The 17335-nt window shown below is 32.4% G+C and overlaps 1 protein-coding gene across 1 annotated transcript in view; it reads right to left on the reverse strand.

Moving 5' to 3' along the window:
• LOC126880908 (zinc finger protein 271-like) overlaps positions 1-17335 on the reverse strand; it is a 148043-nt gene that overhangs the window by 18436 nt on the left and 112272 nt on the right. The window contains exon 3 of the mRNA XM_050644983.1: positions 16157-16556. Within this exon, the coding sequence (XP_050500940.1) occupies positions 16157-16556 (400 nt within the window). The remainder of the gene's footprint in view (positions 1-16156; positions 16557-17335) is intronic.

Consider the following 17335-nt stretch of genomic DNA (forward strand, 5'->3'; position numbering starts at 1 on the left):
AATTATAAAAAGTTAAATTAATTATAATAATAATGAAACATTTCTTGAAAGGCAACTTAAAATTGAATGAAATTTTTAGATTAAGAAAATCAGAAAAATTGGCTGATTCTTCTAATTGCCATAGCACTAACATAACACCAGCATTGGATTCAGGGAATTCTAGTACATCTGAAATGTAAGTATAAATAATAATGATAAGGGATAAATATGTAATTATAGTAGTTTTTTTAAATAACATATGTAATAATATACGATCGTATACGGAATTATAACGAAAGATTGCGACCGATTTTATTTGATAAATTATATAGGTTGTTCCACAATCATACGAATAGTATAGAACGTAGCAGTTGAATAATCAACTCGAATAGAAAAATGAGTTGGTAGTAATACTTTAGAAAAAAATAGGTATTTTTATAGTGAATAATATTGATTAGTGTTAAAAAATACTACCGAAGATAACATAAAAACTCCATGAGAAACATATGTCATCTATATCTTAAAAAGTGTATGTAAATAAGATTAACTAGATTTTTGACAAAAAACAAGTAAAAATTATAACCAAAAAAACAACTAAAAATATGTCAAACAAACGACAATTGTAAAATTTATTTTGCAAAAAGATGATTTTTTAAGACGAATTTTATAATTTTTTTAGTATTTTCAATTTTTAACTTTCTATATATTTTTACCATTCTATAACTTTATTACTTGAAAACGAACGTAGGTTACATAGAACATTTACAAAACTGTGGTTTTAATACCTACGTAAAATGGAAAAGCATCAGATAGCATAAATCGTTTTAAATATTTTTTAATTGTATCGTCTTCTTTTTATGAATTGAAATTGGAAACGAACTAAACTTTAACCTTCTCACAATTTTTTTTATAAGTAAATAGGCACTGTGATCGGTAAAAATGTATAGCTTGTAAATGAGCACACTAATAGATTTTATGATCAATACGAATACTTTTTAGAGCTAACAAAGAAAATATGGACTGTGAAACCTATTCCACTAGTGACGCAATTTTTCAGGAGTAAGTGAAATTATTTAGAATAATAATATAATTAACTTAATTGTATTTAAACTGCAGGGTAACAATGTACGAAACTTGTTCATTGTGACTCTAATTTATCTGCCACACGTTTATTTAGACTTGATTTTAGGAAAACATTCGGTCAAGGAAGACGCTTAATTAATATCGAATATTTTTTTGAGCATATTTTAAATGGAGAAAAACATAAGCCATTTGATTGTTCAATTATCGATATGAAGCTGGTTGGCGAAAAAAGAACTGGCCTTTTCTCGGAATTTTACCTAAAATGCCAAATGTGCAACTGCCTAAAAACAATCACATCAGATAAAAAGTCTGAAAATAAGGTAAATATTAATTCATCCATTGTGTTGGGATCCATATCTACTGGTATTGGATATTCTCAGACATCTGAACTGGCTGCAACTCTAGACCTACCATTCATGACGTTAAAGACTTATAACAACTATCACGAACAAGTTGCAGAGTTTATTAGGGCATCAGCATGGCAAACGATGGAACTGGCAGCCGCAGAAGAAATAAAAATGGCTAAAGATGCTGGGAACGTTGACGAAAACGGCATTCCATGCATAACCGTTGTTACAGATGGAGCCTGGAGTAAAAGGTCGTATAACGTTAATTACGATGCCATGTCCGGAGTCGTAAGTAATAAGTTGTAATAAAACAGCTGCAATCTATATAACATTATTTCATACTGTTGCATTGTTAATTATTGTTTTAGGCTTGTATTATTGGATACAATACGGGTAAACTATTATTTCTTGGAGTCAGAAATAAATATTGCTCCATTTGTTCATGGCATGAGAGCAAAGAACAAGAAACTCCAACACATAGATGCTTTAAAAATTGGACGGGCAGTTCAACAGCTATGGAAACAGATATCATAGCAGAGGGTTTCAGAAATAGCCTTAATCAATATGGTATAAAATATTCTAAAATGGTTGGTGATGGTGATTCCTCTGTATATAGGAAACTGTTAGAAATAAGACCATATGAAAATTGCTTGGTGCAGAAAATTGAATGCAAAAATCATATTTTAAGAAATTTTGCCAAAAAAATACGAGAAATCAGCAGTAAGTTTTAAAATATTGTGAAATTATTAATGAAACTAATATTGTTTTTGATTTTAGGCAAGAAGAGAAGTAATTCTCAAAATAAACCTGTGCCAATAACTCTAAGAAAATGTGTTCTGTCTAGGTTTATGCGCCTCAGAAGTGCGATCACGAAAGCAACAACCTACCGAATCGGAGAAAACACAAGTTTAGAAGAAAAAGTTCAGTTGCTCCGAAATGATATAAATAATGCGCCCAGTCATGTTTTTGGAGAGCACAACCTTTGTAAAACTATAAAATATTTTAAATGCGAGGGTCAAGATACAAATATAATACCCGTTATGAAAGAATGTGGTATCTATGAAGACGTAATGAGTGCCCTTCAAAGAGTTATTGACAATGCAAGTAGTCTTATTATGAACATGGACAATAACTTGGCAGAGCACTATAACAGCGTTGTGTGTAAATTCATTGGGGGTAAAAGAATAAATTTTTCATTAAGAGGGTCATATCAGACGAGGTGCGAAGCGGCAGCACTATCGTTCAATTCGGGTGGTGAATACCATCGAATGATAAATAAAACAATGTTTGGCAATAGTCCAAAAGGCTTTTATAAAAAATTTTATTTAAAAAAGAAAAAAGAGCACGCCAAAATTAAAGCTAGAAGAACTTTGTTTCCAAAAAAAAAGAAATCGGCTAAACAAAACCTGCCAGATCAGGATTACGGCCCCAATGCCAACTATCTGCCCTTAAATCCAAATAGCGACGAGTATAAACAGAAGGCACAAGATTTTATAACATCTCTCGCAAAAACGCCCGGCGAAATAAAAAAAATTGAGAGAAATACGTTGGGGCAAAAGTCTAATCCTCAATGGATTCAAGAAAGATTGGTAAGGCTTACAGCTTCGAATTTTGGGCAAATTTGCAAAATGAGATCCACTACTTCGCCTATTAATACAATTAAAAATTTACTGTATGGAAACTTTTTTGGCAATAAGGCTACTCGGTATGGAAATGAAAACGAATCAAAGGCTTTGTTGGAATTTGAAAAAAAATTCAATCTAAAAGTTAACGAGAGTGGTTTCCATATCGATCAGCAATATCCATTTTTGGGTGCAAGTCCAGATGGTCTCATAGGGGACCAAGCCCTTATTGAAATTAAATGCCCTCTATCTATCAAGGAACACACACCTACAGATGGAATTATCTCAAAAAAAATATCTTTTGCTGAACTAATAAACGGCGAACTTCATTTGAAGCGTAATCATAATTACTATTTTCAAATTCAGGGGCAATTGGCCATTACAGACCGGCAATTTGGATATTTTTTGATATGGAGTCCTCACGGTATCCTTGTAGAAAAGGTATAGTTTTTAATATAATCATTTTAGGAGTTATTATTAACATATTTCGGATATGACTAATAACAATATATTAATTTTTATAATATTTAAATTTTTTGTTTGTTATAGATCACTCGAGATGACCTATTTTGGAAAGAAACAATGTTACCAAAGTTAAAGATATTTTATAACAATTGTTTATTACCAGATATTACCAAAATAATGTAGATATTTGTAGGCGAAGAAACTCAAACTACTGGCGTTCAAAATAAACTAATAACACACAAAACAACCTTTATTATATTTTAGTATATTTTTAAGTAACAATTGTATGTGATATTTGTATTTTAATTTAAAAAAAATTAAATTTTGTAATCGCGCATTACGCCGAAACGTACGAAGTCTTTAAAAAATAAAAATGTTAATACTACAAAAAAGAAAAAAAAATCATTTAGCCTAGGATTTTTCAACAAAATTAAAATTTATTTATAAGAAATTTTCACCATTTTACTTTATATTATAATCCTATTCTCACTACACGGCGGTTTACTCAGTCCGTTTGCAACGAAAATAAAATAAACCCGGTCCTGCTGTGCGAGTCTTCGTAGGTTGATCCCCACGTTGCCACATGCTACAATTGCGTTTCAAAGCGATGGCTCGGCGTAAATCTCAAATTCAACCACGCGGTCGACTACATACTCCTCTTAATAGGGAAAATGAATGGTATTGCCTTAGTCCTCGGACTAAAGTTAGTCGGGCGTTAGTCCGTGTTTATTAATAAGGCTGTAAGGGTTTCCTATTAGGCGCATCAGAAAGTATGGAAAATTTCCTACAAAAAAACGTTGTATACATTTTTTTTTCCATAATCAAATCTTAACCCTGTAAACGACGTTGAAAAATGTGAAGAGTGTAAAAATTCGGTGCTTATAAGCATAGACGTAAATATGGCACATGCTTAGAAGTATGTATATGTAGAAGGCTGCATTTGTCTGTGTGACATTTTGTGCTCTATACCATGCCCCGGAACTTATATGTATAAATAGGGCTTTTCATTCAGTCATTTGTTTCGGGCTTCTGTCATGTGTCACATAATATTAATACATATATCTACGTCACACGTTATTGGCATATACTAATGATACACACCAAAGACGTATGACCTAGATATATTAATATTTTGTGACACACGACAGAAGCTCGAAACAAATTACAATCGATGAAAAGCCCTATTGGGGAATTTCCCCCATCACTTTCACACCGGTCAGCTAATAAAGAGAAATGACAGCCTATCTCACCCACAAAGACTTAAACCAATCATTTATGTTAAGAGGAAACAGTAGCGATCAACAGGTAGCGAACACGCGTTCCAAGATTGCGGCTGTAATTTGGAATATTTTTTGGAGATATTTGGCACACGTATTCGTAATATAATAAAGAATGGCGGTACAGAGCCCAATTTGAAAAATATATTAAAATGTGGAAATTACTCTGTAATTAAATACAATATTAAAAAAACGAGCCTGTACCGCCATTAAGAAGAACAAAAAAATACACTTTCTTCAAATAAACTTTTTTATCCGATGCCTAGATTTTGTGTCATTTTGGAACTACTACTGAAATAAAATATTATATACTGCAAAACAGTGTATGTTTTTAGTAGTATTTTATGCATTGCAAGGAACACGTGTATAATTTTTAAGAAACGCACTATGGCTGACGAACTTCTGATAGAAAGTGTGCGGGAATATGTAATATTATATGATCCCCAAAATAGATATTAACATGACACCAATAGAAAAGAAAACGCTTGGGGTGAGATAGCGAAAAAAAACAGGACTCTCCGGTAAATAATAACTATTTATTTCACATATTTATCCTAATATTATTTTAAATTTAAAATGTATTTCCTTCATTTTAATATTATGCTTAGGGAACATCCATAAGCTGCGTCGGCGTCGTAAAAATTTTGTAGTTTTTTATAGACTCCCTCCCTTCCGTCTTAAGTGTTGTTTTTTAAATTTCATGTTATTTCTGAATTTTTTAATTTTAAAGTTAACTCTCAAACTTTAATTACGAAGTATTCAAATCAGTATTATTATGTAACTCATTAATATCCGCGTAATTTTTTTCTTAATTCACTGCACAACTATTTAACTTTATTTGGACAAAAAAGACAACACTTTTATTATCGGAACTCCTATGCTTTATTAACTGCATCATATAAATCTTGATACTTATGTTGTTTTGATTTCAACGCCATTTCTTTCATAAGTATAAATACTAACTATATTAGTATAACTACTAATAGTTTAAATACTAACTAAATAGAATAGAATATTTTATTTCTATTCATTCTTTTAAGAATTGTTTCACACAGAATATTCAGTAAATAAATGGACAACAGGTTAATATTTATTGATGCCAGACGTTTTTCTTTATAGAACCGTTTGTTTAAACTGAAGGAACAATATTTTATTGTTTGGTATTCGGTACAAAAGTGCTATATGGTAACATTATGACTGTGACTGATAAAAAAGAAATATGAAACGCAATGAAAAGTATGCGATAAAAGTAATACAAATTCTTTTTTATTCTAAAATAGGGTATAATTATATTCGTGAACCTTTTAAATTAAATTAAATTTAAATATACCAAACAATACCACAAATAATAAAAATATACGACGTACACCGACGTAATAGTCCCCCTCCCCTTTTTGCAGTTTATGAATGTTCCCTTAGTACTATGTAGATACATAATATATTTATCTATTAATACTTCAAAATTGATTAATTGAAAATGTGCCAATTTTATTGTACTTATACAGTGCGCTGGAATAAGTGTTATTTATTTATATGAACTTATTTATTTTTAGCGCATAAGCAAAACGCTCGGACAGGTCGATTTTTAAAATGATCATGGTATATCATAGCATCAATGTTTAGAACTTTACTCGATTCTTCTTCAGGTGACAGTCATAACTTTGATTTGTTTAAATAGGAAAGTACATCATGTGACACCTCATTTAAAAGCTTTTGAAATACTGATTACAAAAATGTATAATAATGTATTCGAAATTAAAAATCATACTAAATTGTCTCTTCGTTCTCATCTCTGTAACTTATTAAAATAAACGTGCAAAACTGCCGAGGCCGCCGAGGTGACCGAGTCAGTGCGCGGGTACAGTCCGCCGATCGTAGCGTTCCGAGCCGATCGCTCTATGCCGATTCAGTGCGCTGCCTGCTTTAAAGTTTGTCGCGCTTATTTAGAAACACCCTGTACTGATGAAGAACATGGCCAGTTGGTAAAGTACCTACCTTTTGTATTATCCAACAGAAGCGAATGAATAAAAAAACAGAATGTTATGAAACCTGAGGCTATAGTTGGGTTTTAATTTCAGTATTTTATAAATGCTAGAATATTCCACAGGGTGTTGCGAACTTTGAGAAAAAACACAGTTTGATTCGTACACCCGATATACAATAAAAATTTACCTGTTTAACAACAATATTATTACAGCGATATTGTTAAAGAATAAGGCTATAACATATTAAAAAAATTACTTAAATCAGATAACTGGTTTAGGAGATACGAGACATCAAAAATGACCCATATTTTGGGGTGCCCGTTTTCTCTGACGCGCAGTGTATTATATAATATTGGCTATTAAATAAACTTAAAAACAACTTCCTATTTTTCAGAATCATAAACTTGAGTTTAGTTCTAGCAGCCGTAGAGATAACATTGTTTAATAGTCGCTTGTGAATTCATACAATATAAGTTAAAAGTTGAACAGTTTTTACTATAAATACAACTGTAAATAGAAAAACTTGATTTTTAAACAAGAAATACAATTTATATTTCAACGACCTACTTAGTCGAAACTTGAATATTGCCTTAGACAAGAAGTTAAGCAATTAGTGGTACCTACAATAGTATGGTTAATATTATTATAATGGATTTAAATTGTCAGGCATACCGTAAAATTATAACACCGACAGATTGTAGCAAACTGGAATGTTCTGGATGCAAAACAACATGGCACGGTGTTTGTGCTCAACCCCAACTCTTAAATTTTTCATCTGCAACCTTTAGGGCAGTCAATGAGGGTATTTGGCTACGAATTCCATCCTACTACATACATATATTTACTTGATATTTTCACAGTAAGTAGGGAATAGCTCAAGAAACAAAGTCTACCATATGCCGATGTGCGCTTTTATCTCGGGGGTGAAAAATGTTTTAGTTAAAATAGCTACGGAAGAGGCTAGAGAACCTAATTTTAAGCAAAAACTGTTCTATAATTATTTTTTGAAAACTCGATACTTTTTGAGTTATTCGTAGTTGAAAATTGACCATTTTCAGTGAAAAATTACACCTTTTCGGACGGATTTTTGCGAATACCTTAAAAACTATGCATCTAACAAAAAAATTACACACACCGGCAAAATTAGCCGAACACCTTAAAAATGGGATATGTTTGATGTCTTGAATTTCCTAAACCACTGGTCCGATTTGAGTGATTCTTTTAGTATGTTATAGCCTTATTAATTTAAGAATATCATTGTAATAATATTGTTGCTAGACAGGTAAATATCATTTTATACCGGGTGTACCAATCATACTGTGTTTTTTTCTTAAAGTTTGGAACACCCTGTGGAATATTCTAGCATATGTAAAATATTAAAATTAATACTCTATTGTATACTTAGGCTTTCTTAACATTTTGCTTTTTGATTCATTTACTTATGTGAGATAATAAAAAAGTTATGTGCGTTAACAACTTTCCATGTTTTTCATCAATATATCCTCATAGTAGGGGAGGAAAGTCTACTAAATTTGCAGTTACTCGAGCGTTATGGGGACCTATTGGATTGTGAGTAGTATGTGCTAAAATCAGAAAAAGGTTAAGTTTCCCATAAAGTGGGGGACTTTTCATTTTTTAATTTAGTTTTCCATTTGAAATAATCATTTTTCTCCGATTATAGCGCTATCTATCCATAATTCGAAAAAATGTGTCGAATAAAAGTTGCTTATTTTAACGTACAGAATCCAAATCTGCAATAAAAAATGGGGGCTTCTATTTAAGATTTTAAAGTAACCCCCCACCCCACCTTCTTGGGGGCCACCTCCTTGGGGGGTCGTGTTTGGTACCATTCGATATTTAATTCGATATTTGGTACCATTTAAATTAAATCCCCCACCCCACCTCCGTGGGGGCTCGTGACACCCAACGGAGAGGGGTGGGGAGTAAATTAAAAATTTTAAATACGAACCCTGCGATATTTCGCGAAATGAACATCAGATCGTAAAACTGCAAAATACCCCTATTCAATATTTTTCAAAAATCTACCGAATGGCACCAAACACGACCCCTCACGGAGGTGGGGTGGGGAGTTACTTTAAAATCTTAAATAGGAGCCCCCAATTTTTATTGCAGATTTGGATCCTTGACGTAAAAAAGCAACTTTTATTCGCAACATTTTTTCCAATTATGGATAGATGGCGCTATAATCGGAAAAAACGATTGGTGAAAATGGAAAATTAAATTAAAAAATGGAAAGTCCATACCAAAATGGAAAATTTTACTTAACTTTTTTTTTGATATAGGACCTAATACTCACAACCCAATAGGTCTCCATAAAGCTCGAGTAACTGCAAATTGAGCATACTTTGCTCCCCTACCATTACCTTACATCCACACTTTATGGAAAACTTAACTTAACTTTTTTTGGTTTTAGCACCCACTCTTAAAAATCCAATAGGTCCCCATAACGCTCGAGTAACTGCAAATTTAGCATACTTTCCTCCCCTACTATGAGGATTTATTGATAAAAAGCATGGCTAGTTGTTAAAGCACATAACTTTTTTATTTTCCAACATAAGTAAATGAACCAAAAAAGAAAATGTTAAGAAAGCCTAAGTCTACAGTCGAGTTTTAATTTTAATATTTTATATATGCTAGAATATTCCACAGGGTGTTCCGAACTTTAAGAAAAAAACACAGTACGATTTTAACACCCGGTATAAAATGACATTTACCTGTCTAGCAACAATATTATTACACCGATATTCTTAACTAATAAGGCTACAACATACTAAAAGAATCACTCAAATCGGGCAACAGGTTTAGGAAATTCAAGACATCAAACATGTCCCATTTTTAAGGTGTTCGACTAATTTTGCCGGTGTGTGTATATAAAATATTTCTGTAGGTTATAATAAAACAAAGAGATTTGTTCCTTCTTAAATCTTCTAGTTAAAATACAAAGAGGGGTATGGTAGGTAAGAACAGTTTGTTTTTTTGCTGCATACTCAAATCGGTTTATTCAACTTGAAATAACAGAGAAACTGTCGATTTTATGTGTATAATGATACTAATAAATTTTGTAGGGCTTGAAAAGACCTTTAAAATGAGCATTACTAAATATCGCTCACATTCAAATTAAGCGAGATATTCTGCAAAAAAGTTGATGACTAATGTATTTTAAGAAGAAATGAGAAGTATATTTAACCCCTCATTCACCAGAACTTAAATACATCGTTTTCCTTCTACAATACTTTTTATTCTAGTGTTATTTCTATGTTCAAAAAGTTGGATTGGATTAAAATAAACGGTTTTTGAAAAAAATCAGATTAAATTATAGAGCGCATTTTTAAATTTTCTTAAAAATCTTCCTTTTCCTCCATGTAACTCGAAAAAGATAAGAGATAAGAAAAAAAGATACCACACAAAAATGTAGGGCTTTTTCAGCTATAAACTTCCTTTTTATTTTTCATTACTGTATCTCTTATCATTTTCAAGTTACATGAAGAAAAAGGAAGATTTTTAAGAAAATTTAAAAATGCGCTCTATAATTTGATCTTTTTTTTAACCATTCATTTTAAAGCCGTCCAACTTTTTGAACATAGAAATAACACTATAATAAAAGGTATTGTAGAAGGAAAACGATGCATTTACATTTTGGTGGATGGGGGTTAAAATTAATTCTCATTTTTTCTTAAAATACTTTAGTTATCAATTTTGTTTGCAGCATATATCGCTTAGTTTTGATGTAATGGACCTCTAATATAGCTAATTTTAAAGGTCTTTTCAAGCACTACAAAAGGTATTAGTAGCATTATACACCTAAAGTTGACCGTTTCTCTGTTATTTCAAGTTGAATAGACCAATTTGAGAATGTACCAAAAAACAAACTATTTTCACCTACCATATCTCTTTTTGTATTATAACTAGAAGATTTATGCAGACAAGTATCTTTTGTTTTTTTTTATAACCTACAAAAATTTTTAATATAGTTTTTTTAGTTAGATGCATAGTTTTTAAGGTATTCGCAAAATACAGTTCGAAAAGGTATTATGTTTCAATGAAAATGGAAAATTTTCAACCACGAATATCTCAAAAAGTATTGAGTTTTCAAAAAAAATTATAGAACAGTTTTTGCTTAGAATTAGGTTCTCTAGCGAATTCCGTGGTAATTTTAACCAAAAATGTTTCCACCCCTAAGAAGGGGTGGGAACTACCCCCAAGATAAAAGCACACAACGACATAGGGTAGACTTTGAATTAGGAGATAAGTAGAGGCTAGGCCCAAAATTTCATTAAAATCCATGCAGTAGGATAGAATTCGGAGGTAATATCCTATTCTTGCTCCCATTGACTGGCGTACTTGTTGATATGGAAGTGTCAAGATTGTACCACAGAAGCAGATGCTAGCACAATGCACTTCAACGCAATTATGGCTCAGTTTTCTAATTTGAGTAACGCCATTGCTACATGTAGCACTCAAATGTCTGATTTACATAATTTAGTAAATTTTCAGTCGACAAAAATCGATGCTTGCATCTCGGAAATAGCAGTTCTAAGAAGAGAAAACGAACAACTAAAAATTAAAATCCAGAAAATAGAATCTACTCTTCCCGAAAATATCCTTATAGAGCTGGCTGATAGGAAACAAAGGGAAAACATGTTTTGCTGATGGGTATTCCAGAAAATAATACAGAATCCGATGAAGTTAATGCACAACAAATATTAAAGCAGGTAACTCCTAACTTACAAATAGCTTCGCATCGCCGGCTTGGCTATCCTTGCCAAGATATGAAACCAAGGCCGCTGAAAATCACTATGATGTCCAGTGAAGATGTCCTTTTTGTTCTTAAAAATAAATCTAAACTAAATCAAAACTCAAACAAACAAGATTTGACACCCTGCCAGTCAAAATATATGTCTGAATTACGAACAGAGCTGCAAAGTCGTATAGATAATGGGAAGAAAAACTTAACGATTGGATACATAAACAAAATACCAAGAATTACTACCAGAGGAACAACCAAACGTGGTAGAGAGGAACAGGAATCGCCTAGACGTGAAATGGGACTCAAGACTTCAAAGCCTGCTGTATATGGCGCAAACTTATCTGTACCTGGATAACAATCATTCAAAATTCTATTGTGGAACTATCAAGGATGTCTTCTTCTTCTTCAGCCTGTGTTCGTCCACTGCTGGACATAGGCCTCTTCCATTTGCTTCCATCGATTTCTACTTTTGGCAACTCTCATCCACTCAAGGATGAGCCATCTTCAATTTCATGGTTTGTTTCCTTTCGTACTTCGTTCTTATTTCGCAGTTCTGTGAAATAGTTTTGCCAGTTTCTCATTATTTTTTCCGGCTCATTTGGCAGTATCCCTGTATCATCTCTCATGTATGGGTTGTTTTTCTGATATCCTCTTTCCATTTTTTTGTTGCTTCCTGGTAGAATGATATTATTTCATTTTTTTTTAATTTATCTTCTATTTCTTTCAGCTTGTTCTCGTTTTGCTTCTTTTCATGATTTTTTCAATTCTCTGTATTCCTCTCTTCTGCTATCTTCGTTATTAGTGAGATTTTTGGATCTAACCTTTCTTATTGCCTCTGCTACTTCTTGACATTATTCATCATACCAATATGGCATGTTTTAGAACAAGAGTCGGCAACGCCCGTCATTTTGCGCGGCTCGTCAATGCACTAATGTAATTTTAGGAAAAATCAACAAACTTATGAAAAATAATAAATTAAAGACAGAAAGACAACAGACGCTTAAGGACAACAGTTGCATGGACCGAAATTTACTAAAATATAAGGAACTTAATAAGACAATACAAAAAAGGATAAGACAAGACATCAGGGACTAAAATACCGAACAAATCGAAAATATTATAGGGAAAATCAAGAGTATGAAAGTGTTAAAAACTCTAAATAGGAAAGACCGACAACAAATAGGTACACCTGTTAACAGATATAAATGGAATCACTATAAATGACAAAAATAATTTAATAAATATTATTGAATATTACTATTTATACAGAATTATACTCGTTCAATATACAAAAGCCAGAAAACCGCGGTATGGAAATATTAAATGTAAAATCTGAACTACCAAAATTACTAACGAGGACGTTATAAATACCTTAAAATAGATGATAGATGAATATAGATTAAGATCAACACAGAGGTCCATCGAACAAGCGTTAGGACTAAGCTGAAAGGACATAAACGAAAATAAGGACGTGTGACGCAGAACGAAGGTGGAAGATGCAATTGGAAAAATTGCGCAAATAAAATGGAACCGGCCATGACAAAGCAATGAAATGTGGACGCGAAACATTACAAATTGGAGACCACACGAGCCCGGTCATACTAAAGCAAAACCACAAAAACGATGGCTAGACGACGTCAAAGCAAAAATGGGTAGATACTGGCACTAAATAGCACAAAACAGAGAGAAGTGAAGAACTCATGGGGAGACCTTTGTCCAGAGATATATGCAAACAGACTGAAGAAGACTATTTAAGCTACATTTAAATATGCGGCCCGCATAAAAAATTTTATTTTGAACATGGCCCGCCATCCGAAAAAGGTTGCCGACCCCTGTTTTAGAATATCTGGGGCATTTGTATCCCTGTATGTCCAAACCCTGTATAACTAACTATATTTTTTCGCCTTTTTTCATTTTCCAAACTTTCCAGCCGTTCCTCTATTTGAAAATGCCTGTTTTAGTTTTGTGTTTTCTTGTCTTAATGTTGTAACGTTACAAACGTCACATCTTTGATATTTTATTTTTAAATAATTATTTTACCTTATTTTCTTTAATATTTCATTAATAATTATCTTCTTCTAATTGGTTTACCCATTTTCCCCTTTAAAAATCGGTTGGCGCTCTCTTTTATTACCTTCTTTTATTATCTTCTATTTAATATATCTCTTTCATTTAAATCATCATACTGAACATACCTCGTATATTCATACTCTCCAAATATCTGTATTTTCAATACGGAACATGCCGCTACTTCATAGTACTTGGTTGTCATTTTAAACGTCGTTTTCAATGACAGTGTCACTTCATCGACTTGACCCCCTACTCCCTGACATACACTGGAAGGGAAAAATTAATCCTTAAAAAGGCATGTAATTCGAAAAATAAATCATTTCTATTTCAACAAATCATCTTCCTCTTGGGGTGAGCTACATATAGTTTTTTTTAATAATTTCTTACAGTAATTATATTTCTCCATCTAACAGTTTTTATATTGTTTTTTATCTAACCTAACTTCCAATGTCAGACCATGTGTTCTGATATTTTAGTTTCAAATATAATTATCTTTTAATTTACATGTATGCACGTTTAGTAATCAGAATTTTAACTATTCTCATCTAAATTTCATTTGATTTATTCTTGTCATCTGCTACTCTTTCTGACGATTAGAACGGCAGATGGCACACGTTGGTTTTTCTTCTTGATGATTGATATGTGTCTCTATTTTATAGTTTTTTGGAAAGAAACCACTTTTCTCCCTCCGGGAGTTTCAACAACCCTCAAATCGCCGGCGATACAACAACGAGGACCATGTCATCAGGGCTGCAACCACATAACCAAGACTGCAACGACCAACATCCGTAGGCCTGGTGGAATACAACACCTACAACCCCAGAGCCCGTTGCAGAACCAGCAGCAGTACCATACGACATCAAGAAGATACCATCAGCTACCAAAAGCCATAAGTATAATCCAGAATTGTTAGTTTTTGGCAAGAATTTAAATACATTTGTTAATGCAATTTACTAAGTCATTTTATTTATTATATCTTTATGAACAATAAACATGATTAGTTAAAAACTATGTTTTGTTTGCTTCCATTCCAATTTTCATAGTTCATATCTGAGGTTAGGACAAGACGAACACACACCTGAGTGACTGAGCTAAGCTAAGGGTGTGACGATGGCTATCTTGGTTAGTTGAGGTAATATTTTCGAATATTATTTCAATTAGCGGGGTAGTCCATCGCTATTTCGTTACAATGTTACATTCTCTTGTCTTAACTCTCTTATTTCCACTCTATATTATTTCTGTTCTCTGCGAATCTCGCTGAGTTCTCTTGATTGTTCTTCGATCTTTAAACTTACTCCTGTCATCATTTCCATAATTTTTTGTACATTTTCTTCCATTTTCTCCCTTCTACAGGTAGGAGATCTGACTATTTTTCCACTTTTGTTGAAAGTCTGTTGCAATTCTTTCTCTTGGTCTCCTTTTCTCTTCTTGTCGTTTTCTCTGTCGTAGTACCATCACTTTATATTTCAGTTCGTGAAAATAGATGTTCCTGTCAGTTCAGAAATAGATCTTAATATTTCAGTACTCCATTTCAGTTAGTGATAGCTCTTAACTTTTTGTTAAATTTATTATTACTTATGTACTAGACTATTTATTATTGCTTATGTACTAGACTAGTTATTATAACCTATGCTTACTAAACTCATTGTTATAAAACTGTATTTTTTAAAAAACAATAAATGTCTATCTATCTATCTATTTTTCACAATCATAAACTTGTCAGGGCGACACATTTATCATGCTCCACAATTAAAAATTCCCCTGTTCGAGTGTTCCCATACATCAAAGTCCGACTTGACACCGTTAAGCTATTAACAAATTTTCAACTTGCTATTAACCCGCCGTTACACGCGTCTTCTATTGTGACGTGGTTGCACGAGTATGAGCGTCGCCCTCACCTACATAAATTCGACTTATTTCGAGAAAGAATGAATGTCAACATGTATAAATATAAAATGGGCTGTACTCACATATTATAGAAAGTCTCGTAAACCAATTTTTTTTTATTAATTTAACAAAACAAAAGTAAAAATAATATAGATCAAAAGCAAGTTTTCTTAATTTTCAATTTCAGCAAGCCACTGAAGAAATTAACGTTCTTTACGCGAATTCATTTTACTAAAAATACAAATTTAAATTAACAACTGTTCTGAAGCTATTTCTTTGTGGCATTTATGTAATTAACTATGTATTAATATTTTGTATTTTGATAACGACGTCCGAGGTGGAATTCGAAACGTCAATAAAATCAATTTTTCAAGTTAAATTGTGGCTTATTTCCCAATTAGAATAGGTAAATTTAAAAATGGGTTCTTAACCAGTGGCGCACCTAGAATTTTCCTCAGGGGGGAGGGGGGTTTGCTTGGGCACCGAAAGTTTTTTTGTATTATTTGTGAAAGACAAGTTACATTAATAAACTTTTCTTTAGTACACGGGACCCAGGACTATAAAGCTTAATCAGTATTAGAGGGTAAAAAGTAAATATTTTTATTAATTGGAATGAAGAAATTATCTGTGACATACATAAATAAATAATAATCAATTCTTTTTATTTATTTACCTGCCTCCTCTATTTGTTTCTCTTCAAATAATTGAGGTGTATCATCTTGTTCTATTTCAGTCTTTATGCAGATTTTATCGAAGTCTAAATAATCAAATGTATTATGTGCACTTTCTTTCTTGGGTTCTTCTGAAGCCTCAGTTTTAAAGATATCCGAAAGATAATTATCCACGTCATAATCTACTAGTTCTGCTTTACAAAGCTTTTCACTAAATTCTTGTTTTACTTCCATTTGATTTAGCTTGACTAACAGTAATATGTTTATCCAATAAACAATTAACGCTAAAATGGATGTTATCTTCTTCTTCTTCTTGGCTTGTATAAGAGCGCTAGTGCATTTGGGTTCACTGTACTTGATCTTGCTCGTAGCAATAGTACAGTGTATATTTATGATTGCTGCTCAAATCTGAAAATAAAAATTGTAGTGTAATAAATTACAATTGATTTGAGCCTGTTATGAGAAGTGAATTCAATTTTTCTTAAACATTTGTACTTAAAATATGGTGACTTGGTGAGGAAGGTTAGTGATTGATCCAAACAGATTACTCTTGGGTTTTAGTTACTAATTGATTCATACAGGTTACTAGGGATTTTTTGGGGTTCCTGAACATGAATAAGACATCAGAACCGACCCTCTGAGCACCTAGTGCCCGGTGACTGATATGCATGTCATCTTCTGGAATTTCGAGGGTTTTCAGATTTGAGAGGTTGGTTCTTATGGCGTATTCGTGTTCAGCAACCCCAACAACCCGCCAAGTTGAGTCCACGAGTCTTTACCTGTGCGTCATTAATATCTGGCGAGATAAAACACATACTTTTTATCTAGCATCATTCTCTTCCACACATGAAACTAATGACAGACCAGTTACCGCCTGTTATTAAGTAAAAACACATGGTATTTTGATGAATAATCTAGACTCAGTGCATTCAAAAGAGATAGGTACAAAGAAAGACGATTGGGGATGTTTTCACATATTTTAAGTACAATTTCTGACGTATTGGTTTGTTTACTTTTGTGGCTGTCAGTTTGTTGAATTTTTTGCTGTTATTTTGTGGACTTTTTTCATTTTTGAAGTTTTTTATAGTATACAAATATCTGTTTTCACAATTAATTTTATATTGCAGTTAGAAATTTTATGAGTTTATGTTATTTTACGATTAATTTTGACAACGTACAAA

Source organism: Diabrotica virgifera, chromosome 2, assembly GCF_917563875.1.
Source record: "Diabrotica virgifera virgifera chromosome 2, PGI_DIABVI_V3a".
NCBI lineage: Eukaryota > Metazoa > Arthropoda > Insecta > Coleoptera > Chrysomelidae > Diabrotica > Diabrotica virgifera.